This window comes from Propithecus coquereli, unplaced genomic scaffold, assembly GCF_000956105.1.
Source record: "Propithecus coquereli isolate 6110/MARCELLA unplaced genomic scaffold, Pcoq_1.0 Scaffold585, whole genome shotgun sequence".
NCBI classification, from domain to species: domain Eukaryota; kingdom Metazoa; phylum Chordata; class Mammalia; order Primates; family Indriidae; genus Propithecus; species Propithecus coquereli.
In genome coordinates this window covers 113,818-124,074 of record NW_012151785.1, presented here as the reverse complement: position 1 = coordinate 124,074, position 10,257 = coordinate 113,818, and the positions used below count along the sequence as shown (strand labels likewise).

General features: G+C 54.1%; 1 protein-coding gene across 1 annotated transcript in view; it reads right to left on the bottom strand.

The window, feature by feature from the left end:
- Positions 1-10,257, bottom strand: part of ALOX5 (arachidonate 5-lipoxygenase) — a 49,251-nt gene that overhangs the window by 38,013 nt on the left and 981 nt on the right. The window contains exon 2 of the mRNA XM_012658408.1: positions 3,039-3,237. Coding sequence (XP_012513862.1) covers positions 3,039-3,237 — 199 coding nt within the window. The remainder of the gene's footprint in view (positions 1-3,038; positions 3,238-10,257) is intronic.

The following is a 10,257-nucleotide window of genomic DNA, read 5'->3' as shown; positions in this document are numbered from 1 at the left end:
TGGAGCCCTGAGTAGGAAGAGCCCAGATCTCCTAAAAAGGGGCCATAAATAGTGTTTCTCCAGCTCTCTGGTGAAGCACCAGGTTTTTAAAACTTCCATTCCAACACAGATTGATATTTTTGTAAAACACAACAAAAAGTAATTATCAGAACAATAGAATGAAAAACCAAATCAAAGACATTCAAAATGCAAGCCATGTTTTTTATCATTAGATGCAACAGTCATAAAATTATTCCGTCAAGTTGCTATAAAAGTTTCTAAAATACCTGCTCTCAATCTCTGTGCTGACCTTGCAGATCTGGACCCAACAGTTCTCACACCACACTCTGAGCTCACTGGCCCATAGCACCTCCAGGCTGAGGCTGCTCCAGTCCCAAACTTGCAGCTGAGGCCCAAACAGGAGACCAATGGGACCTTCCGCATTGTCCCCTGGGTACGTAAAGCCAGCCAGTAGCGGAGGCAAGAGGAGTATTAATGGTGAGTATAAGCACTACTATTGGCTTTAGGAGGCATGGCTGTAGGCACTCAGCATTCAACATCTCTAATCCACCTCAAAGAACCAGCCTATCTCTTGGGCCCCTCGGCTCTGAGGAGTTGAATCTCTTCAGCTTCACTGGTACGCATAGGTCAAAACATGCAGAATTGTAACATGCCAAGTTTCAGAAAGAGAATGGCTCGTTTCTCCTTGCCCCGAGGGTGTTAGAAGCCTCTACTCAGTGACTGATAGAAATTCCAGGAGCATGGCAGGACGAGAAGGCCTGGACTGACTGCAGAAGGGTTCAGGGGAAGGTTTCCCAGGACTGATACAAGTGCCTTAATGAAGCTGTCCGGTCACATAGATGCTCTGAATCCCTGGGGCCACAGTGACAGCCCTCTGACTTTTACGTTCACCTGAAGTACAGTAGTGAAGTATTTAAGAGGTTATCATGTGGCTAGTCACTGAATGGCTTGTGGGCTGGGCCTGCTCATTTCCAGGTTGTCCATGTGGTGGATTAATAATAGCCACAAATCCTTTGACATTCCTTCCATTGAGAAGTGGGTTTACATCCCCTCGCCTGGAGTCTGGGTGAGCTCTGTGACTGCTTAGACCAGTAGAATATGGTGGAAGTTACACTATGCTGGTTTCCAGGCCCAGGCCTGAAGAGACTAGCAGCTTCCTCTTTATGTCTCTTGGAATGCTCACTCCTGGAAGCCAGCCATCATGTAAGAAGTGCTGTATCCCGAGGCCACCATGCTGTGAGAAGCCTTAAACTATGAGCTGCCAGGTGGAGAGAGAGGCCAAGGAGCCCTGAGGTGCCAAGCACATGAGAGAAGAACATCCTTAGCCCCAGCCCCCTCAGCTGATACCACGTGGGCCACAGATGAACCGCCCAGTGGAGCCTTTCCCAAGTTCCTGATCTGCAAAATCATGAGCAAAATTAAATGGCTGTTTAAAGCCACCAAGATGTTTGGTTACACAATAATAGATAGTGGAGGTTGCTAGACAGCTTCTCTGCCCACTGTCCACCCTGTCCAGTCCCTGAAGGTGATGGGAATAGACTTCATCAATGGGCTTCCCCTGGGTGCAGTCACTGGGAACCCTGACCAGAGAAGAGGGCATGGGGAGAGCAGGAGGGGCCACAGCTCCTCCAAGGGAGTGGTCTCCAGGACATCCCCCTTCTGGGTTATTCTGGCACTCTTTCCCTCCCCTCTCCAGCAGGCTGGCAGCGCACAGGGGCCCACAGCTCTATGAAGTCCCTTCCTTAAACTCTCCTGAGTCATCCTAACCTGCGTGCACCATCCTCAGTCTTTTGCTGGGAAGAGCTGAAGGGTCTGAGGGAAGAAGGACGTCACAACTGAGACCTTAGGTGGGTGGGCAGCAGGGAGATCTGGAGCCAGTGTTTTCCAAATACTGGAAAACAGCCTGCCCGCAACCTTCCACGTTCTGGCAACCACAAGACAGAAGGAATTTTGTGATGTTTTTCCTGCACTGAGATAGGGGACAAAAGTTCTCTTTGCCCTAATCATTCGGTGCAGAGATACAAGTTCCGTTTCAGAAGCAATGGGATGTGGCCTGATAGCTTAGCAACACCAGGTAGAGAACTCTTTTTCTCATTTGTTTCAGTTTTCTTAGCTATGAAATAGCACTAATAGTCATTCTCATCTCACCCGCCCCACCAAACCTCTGTGAGGAACAACCCAGCTAGTGCTGGGGATTGCTCCGTCAGGGTGGCAGCAGCTGTCCTTCTCTCACTGTTAGTGGCTGCTTGGCGTTTGAGGGTTTCTCATTCCAGGTTTAGTAGACTGGGAGCAAGCCAAAGGGCCTTGAACTAAGGCAGGCTTTTGCCCAGGCATGAATTTGACGCGGGCACACTGGGAAGCTGGTGTGCAAGGGGGTTGTTCAGGGACAGAGTGGTCTGGCTGGCCTCTGACGTCTGTTTCTGTCTCTGATTCTCTGTACCAGGCCAGCTGTGTGTCCCTTACGAAGAATGGTCTCCCATGGAAGTGCCAGACTGGGGTCTGTACCTTTGGGGTTTGTACCGAGGGAGACAGATTTTAGGTTCTTTTCTCTTTCAGCAAAAAGTGAGACATCAGGTTTAAGAAGTGGTGACCGTGAACGCCAAGCCTGCCCATGGCCCCTTGGAGCCGGCACATGGGGTGCTCCTGGTCCACCCCTTCCCCCTCCAGGCCTGTGCGGAGCACCCTGACCCCACCTGAGCCCTACTGTGGTCTCACGGAGGGAAGCCCGTGAACCTGGCAAGTGGAGAGCTGCCACGCAGGGGTATGTCCCACAGGCTTATGCTACTGGTTACCTGTAGCTTAACCGTCCCCTGTAGAACTATAGGGAGGACACAGCTGGCTGTGTGGCCTGGGGACACTCACTGCGCCGAGTTCGCTAGTAGCTGAGGAAGCTCACACCTCCTACAGGTACATGGAGCCCAGAGTAGGTGCCCCCCCGGGACGGCAGTGTCATCACCACCACGGATGCAGCCCCTTGGGGAGGGGAAGAACTTTCGCTTCCCGGGAGGCCTGGGGATGGAGGGTCCTGAGCTGCTCACCGCGTCCGTCCCTCAGGACGATCTCGCCCTCGCCCGCGATCCAGCGGTAGCAGGGGAACTCGATGTAGTCGCCGGAGGGCGTCTTCAGCGTGACGTACTTCAGGTACCAGTCGTCGTGGAGCCAGTACTTGCGCTTCTCGATTCGCACGAGCTGGATCTCGCCCAGCTCTTCATCCACCGTCACGTCGTACGAATCGACCTGAGGAGAGGGGCAGGCAGGTCAGACCGTCTGTGGTCTCTACGACCTGCCCCCCCGAAATGCGCCGCTCTGGCAGAATGACCGTTTGCAGCGAAAGGCACTGAAAAGGCAGCAGGCGCAAGATCACTCTGACCTTTGTGCTGTTTCTGAAAAGCGGAAGGTGGAGGTCCCAGTGAAAGATGTCCTCCCCGGACCAAAAGGAAAGTGGCGTTCTTTTCGTCAAGGTGGGCAAGTTGAGGCCAAAGGAAATCCACAAAAACAGACCCTGTTACACAAACCGTTGTCTTCCCGGTCACTTCTCCTCCCAATTACCTGCTGAGCCCAAGCCCCTTGGCCTGGTCACGTGTCACCACTTACTGCTCTTTGTCCAATTCAGTATGCGAAGGACTGACCCCAACTGCTTCTTGGGGTCTTCATTTGCTTACAAGCGTTTCTGTGCCACGCAAAACTTGTGTTCTAAAATAAATGTGCATGCTTTCCTTCCATTATTCTGTCTTATGCCAACTTAATTCTCAGGCCCAGCCGAAACGGGAAGAGGCAGAGTTTTGCCTTCCCTACGGTTCACGTAGCCAAGATTCCTAGAGAGCACCTTAAAGGAGCGCCTTAGTTCATGCCGCCGAGACACTTACCAAAGCCCTGCGCTTGACTAGGGTCAGTGCTGTGCCCTGGGCGACACAGACGGACAAGCCCTGCCCTCTCGGAGATGGACTCTGGGGAGCCAGGACAGCGCGGCGCGGAGGGGACCGGCTGCCGCCTGCACGCCACGGTGGCGGGAGCCGGGGAGACGCCCGGGCTCCTGCCAGCGCCCGCCAGGCCATGCTCGGCCAGGGCCCTCCTCAGCACCCCTGCTCCCCGGGCCAACCCTGCCGGGCAAGGAGTCAAGCCGGCCCTCACACAGGCGGCCTTTCCACCTGGCAAAGTGCTTGCTGACATGACCTCGGGTCCCCACGGCAACTTTGGGAGGCGGGGGAGTTGTGACCTGTTCCACCGACGAGGACAGTGGGGCTAAGTCCACACCAGCTACCAACGGGCAGAGCCGGAGTCTCATTCCGGGCCACTTCACCTCACTCTAGTTCTCAGTGAGCGAAAACGGGGATGCTCAGACACAAGGGGAGTCGCACAGATTCAAGGACTTCGGGGACACCTGCAGTGCACAGCCACGTGGCGATGGTGAGAACACTCAGACCAAGGGCTCCCTGTGGTACCCGCGGCATCCCTGGCGGTGGGCTGAGGCTGGCCTCGGGGCTAGAGGTGCCACTCAAGGCTGTGTGCTACGCTGCCACCCGGGCCCCTGGGATGGAGCTGCTCGGGTCCCCCGGTGCCAGGCCCCTGTCTGCGGGACATGGGTGGGCCCAGCAGCAGCAGCCATGGCTTCTAGGAGGTCTGCGTCTCTGCAGCCATCAGTGGCAGAGGGAAGGAGGCGCGAGGGGCTCAGGATTGCATCAGGCGTTCGGATGACCAGAAGGTTTGGAAAGCCCTGGGCTCGACGCCCTCTAAGGCAGACTTCACCAATCCTTGAACTTTCCTGTGGCAGAAGAACCTAGAATTGTCAGTGTGACTTTGAAGCAGATGGAGGGCATGGGGTGTCCACCCTGCCTGTGACCCCACGTATCCCTGCTTCCAGCCCCCGCCTTCCATGCCACCAGGAGGACTTCCTAAGAGGAATGAGAAGTGGGGTGTTTTCAGCAAACCTCTCAGCTCTGAGCGCCACGAGCAGTGTGCGTGTGGCAGCTGCTGCCAAGGCCGGATGCCTGTGGTCAGAAAGCGGAAGCTTCCTCCCTGTGCCCATGGTCTGGGCCTGAGTCTGCAGTTAGGAACAGTTTCTGAGGATAGAGGAGCCAGGCCTGTGTGCTGGGATGACACGTCCCAGGTCTTTCCGTGTGTGCACGAGCCTCTGCCCCGCCAGAAAGCTTCTCCTGCAGGGATGGTGCCGGCCTTGCCTGGCCACCTCTAAGAAGAAGTCCCCTGTCCCGAGGCTTGTCCTGTGGGAAAGCAGGGCCACAGGCAAGGCCACACAGATGGAGCACTGACCCCGGGGCCTGTAAGACCTCAGGCAGGGGCTCTGTCCTTACTGCAGGGTGGTGACCCCTGGGGAGAAGCCAGCAGGTCCTGGGGTGCAAAGGAGCCCCGTGAGGCACTGGGAGAAATGATCTGGGAGGAGGGAAGGGACAAGGAAGGATGCAGCTCTTGTTGGGTGGCTTCTAGGGATGGGGAGAGAAGGAGAGCTCTGCGCGGGGGCATCACGGGCCAGGGAAGGCAGGTTCTGATGGGACAAGAGGCCCAGCATCTAAGGGGTGTGGGCATGTCTGGAGGAGCAGAATGGGACTGAGTGGCCCAGGACTGGATGCCCACAGGTCTGCCCCATGCCAGGCCCTGCACACCATGGGGATCTGCAGAGGCCTCAGCCTCAGGTCATGGGACAAGACAGAGATTCCTGGTGTCACCGAGGAGTGGGCAGAGGGCAGTGAAGGGCAGAGAGCGAGGTGAGCCCTGGTGTCTGGAGCTCTGAATTCACATACTAGCTGCAAGGCGACTGGCTGTGCGGCCTGGGCAAACTGCCTCATTCTCTGAGGCGGCTGCTTTACCCATCAAGAGGAGACAATGCCTAGCTTTCTCCATTGAGAAATCTAAGTGGTACCACGCCTTGGCGCCTCCTTTCTCCAGGGGACAGACTGGCAGCTGCTGTGTGCATCAGAACCACTGGTCCTCCCTCCGGGCTGCAGGGGTCTCAGGGCACCAGGCCCTGCACTGTCCCGAGCAGCCGTGAGCTAGCGTGGGCCCCTTGCACTGTGGCCCGTTTGTAGCCACACATTCCAAACTGAGTGGCTGGAGTAACAGAGGAGGAAGAAACTGAACCTGTGACCTCAACCCCCTCGGCTAAAAGCCCAAAGAAAATTCCTGTAAGAGTGGGGATGGGGCTGTGAGGACGGGGAGAGAACGGGGTGGGGCACTGGGGCGCTGGTGGAGCAGGCAGAGCAGAGAGAAGTTGGCAGGTGGTGAGGACCTGGGGCGGCTGCTGGAGGCCCAGGCTGGCCTGAGCAGGGCGCTGCAGGGGAAGTGGCTCTCCTGTGGCTCTGAGGGGCTGGAGATGCCAGGGAGGCTGGGGTGAGTGCAGAGAGAGGACGCTCATTCTAAAGTAACAGGTACCACCAGGACCTGAGGGGGACACTCTCACAGGAGGGAGGAGCCAGCATCTTGGAATAAAAGGGACGGGAGATGGGGCCAAGGAGGTGCTCCAGGACAGGTGAGTCCCAGGCGGAGGGCCGGATGTCCAGCTGGGGGTGGTGACCCACAAGGAAGAGACTGAGCAGCTTCTCTGAGGGAGGGGACAGAGGGGTGACCCTTCAGCACACCTGAGGTACAGTCACAGGAGAATGGGGCACCCCAGGACTTCCGACCCATGCCTGCCGGCACCCTGGTGGAGAGCCCTGGAGTTTCACCTGCAGGGACATCACTAGATAGATTTCCAGGGACTCTGCCTATGGCCACACCACCCTGAACGCGTCTGATGGTCTGATCTCGGAAGCTAAGCAGGGTCGGGCCTGGTTAGTACTTGGATGGGAGATTTCCGGGGACTCAGCGTGGCACCTGAGGGGGGGTCTTCCTCAAGGGCAGCAGGACAGGCCTGCAGTCCGGCTTGTCCCTGGCCAGCCTAGGGGCTTTGCTGCCCTCCCGAAGGGCTGCGTGTGACCCGTGGTGAACAAAGGGCCTAGGGGGTTAGCCTTGGACCCAGTTCAGGAAGTCTTAGGGACAAAGCCTGGTGGCTGTGGCTCTGGCATCCCAGGGAACAACTACTAGAAGAGTCACAGAGGATGGAGACAGGCCTCCCTCCAGGGAGATCAGGGCCACATGTGTCAAAGAGCGAAATAAGGTCTTAGGAAGGTATGTGGAACTTCGAGCTGCGGACCTTCCTCCCTCCTCTTTGTGGGCCAGGGAGGCTGGACTGATGCTGTGTTTGTTACCTGTTTGCTGTGACACACTAAATTCTCATGTGACACACTGAATTCCGCACGGTGGGCAGAATGGTTATAAAAACAGTGGATGGCTCACAGCAGGCCCTCAGTGAGCACTGTACATGTGAATGGCTGCATGATTCTCCCATTTTACAGATGGGAACTGAGGCCCAGAGAGGTCAGGCAGCTTCTGTGCTAGTGAGCAACGTGTGGCCCCATGATTAGAAGTCATGCCTGGGTTCCTCCCACCGTTCTCCGTGGCCATGTCTTGGGAAAAGGCCTGAACTAGGAGCCAGAAGACCCAGCTTTGAGCCCTGGTTCGTGCCCCTGATGGAGCGCAGGGCGTAATGTGGAGTGGCAGGGAAGGACATGGAAAAGCTTCTTAGCAGAGATGGTATTTGAGGCAGCTGTTGGGAGCGGGTCAGATTTCCGAGGTGAGTGCGGAGAGGGGCATGGGTAGGGCGTTTCAGGCGAGGGGAACTGTGAGAGCAAGGTCCCTGCCACGGGGAACACGTCGGGGAGGAGGAAGGCTGGACACAGCGTCCTGGGGACAAAGGTGGCTCATGAGGCAGTTGAGACGCTGGAGAGAGACAGGGAAACATGCAATCTGCCTGCCTCATTTCACCAAGGGCCAGCTGGCTCATTTCACTTGTTGCTTTCAACTCTTCTTGGATACATACTTGTAAAGCTTTTGAATATTTCAGCAAAGTGTTAGTTGGTCAGTTTTCATTTGAGGGAGAAAGAGGGAAGTGGTTAGAGGGACCAAGGGGCAGAAAGATGGAAAACGTGGGGCAGAGGGATGGGGATTGAGGGAGCAGAGAAGGGGACCCTGGGGGCGGCTGGAAGACAGAGCGGGAAGGAGAAATCGGAACAGAAAAGAAGGGAGGGGGCGAGCTTTGGGCAGAGAGTAGAAATGGGGGGCTCTGCGGGGAGAGGGGGAAGAGGGGGCAGAATGTCGGGAAGAGATGGGACACAGAGAACACTAGGAGACAGAGAGATGGAGGGTCATAAGGAAGAAAGGTTTATTCTCCACTAATATAGTCTCATTCCCGAGAAGGAGGTATGCTAGAATTTATTCTTCATAACTATATGAAGAATATCCACTGACTGTATTTTAGGAGCATATATTGTACAAGACTTGTTTCCACTTAGAATATATTCAAGAGCCATCACCCTACTGCCCTTAGCTTTCTTTACAGTGCCATTATGGAACGAAATGGGCCAACTGGGCTTTCCCAGAAATCTTCAGATTGTTAAAGTCATCACATCCAACCTGAATTACTTCAAATTTACAGAGTCAAAGAAACAATTGAATTTGTCAAATTTGCCTAGAGTTGAGTTAGCCTCTGGAAATGAGGCTACTTGGCGTATGATCTGCGAAGGACTCGATTCTGTGAACTAAAATAAAATCTTAAGGCTCACCCCCCTCCGGCTGACTGAATGGACCCCCTCTTGGCCAAGGGGATATCCTAAAACTAAACTGCCTGCCAGGCAATTAGTGGAGGGATTAGTGGAGAGACGTCAGACACGTCTCATCCCCATGTCCCCTCGCTTCTTGGAGACATCCTTTGTAACCCATTAATAGGCCTGAGGGTATGCAAGACACACCTGCAGGTCCTCATTTTATGCAACAAATATGTCCGGTGGCTTGTCTCTGATAAACAGCTCCTTATTTTGAAACCTTCCAAGCCTTTAGACAAGACTTCATGTCTTTAACCACTTACAAGTCAAAGAAATCTTTAAACCCACCCATAACCTGTAAGTCCCCACTTGAAGAATTTTCGGGCCAAACCAATGTATGCCTCCCATGTATTGATTTATGACTTTACCTGTAACCCCTGTCTCCCTGAAATGTATAAAACCAAACCGTGACCCAGCCACAGCGAGTCCACTTGCTCAAGGCTTCTTGGGCGTGGCTCTGGGTCATGGTCCTCAAGTTTGGCTCAGAATAAATCTCTTTAAAATTATTTTACAGAGTTTGGCTTCTTTTCCATTGACGATTCCCAGTCTTGACCTTAATCACTATGCAGAATTCTGATGAGAATAATCGGAGATTTGTAACTCAGTTTACTGAGGGAAAAAAATCAGTCCTGTCCATTATTTGAAAGAATTGTGCATGGGGGAAAGAGGGGTGTTGGCCTGTCAGTGACACGGAAATGACTGAATTGGTTGCATGGAAATTGCCTTTTTTGTTATTATTGTTACTGTTGTCAAGGACAAGGATTGTAACATTTCCCCCAGCAAAATGGGATTGCCTTGTCTTCTCAGCAAGTACTTCCTCTAAGGTTTCTCTTTTACCTTTACCCAAAAGGGATGGATTGTCTTTAAAGACGTCCTGGCTAGAGAATGAGGAAGGAGCTCTGGGCTGTGCAAGACAAAGTGTGGAGTAACTTTGCACCAACAGGAACTTTCTCAAAAACCGATTTCTTCCAAGAGGCTTTGGACCCGGCTGGTTCCCTACAGCGCGCAGCCCCTCCTGCCTGGCTGCTCTCTCAGCCCAGTGGAAATGGGACATGCAAATCTCTCCTGAAATTTGCTTCTGGTATTCTGGCTGAGGTGTTTAATCCAGTGTGGTTGGAATGACTTCTCGGGGTGGGGCAACAGTGAACAGAGCAGAGCTTTCACTCTTGCTCCGAGACCCCATTATCACCGTGCCTGCTCCTGGGAGAAACCACACACGAGGTGAGGTGCCCTGCGCTGCACAGCTTGAGCACACCAAAAGCCTGTGCTTTAATACAGAACCTTGGGGGGCGTAGAGGAGATGGGAGGGGGCATTTATAAAGGCCAAGTAGTCTGTACCTCCCCACTAGGTGTTGGCGGAACCCATAAAATAATGGAAATAGACGCAGGTGCTTCAGAAATGGCAGAGGGTCTCACCATCCCACGTGGATGACACATTGAGTCCACTGCACCCTCCTCCCCCCTCAGGGCAGTTCCCTGGCTGGGGAAACCAAGCCATAGAAGCTCGCTCTTATACTCAATACCTAACACTTCTTTTTTTTCTTTTTCTTTTATTTCAGCCTATTATGGGGGTACAGATGTTTAGGTTACGAGTGTTGCCCTTGGT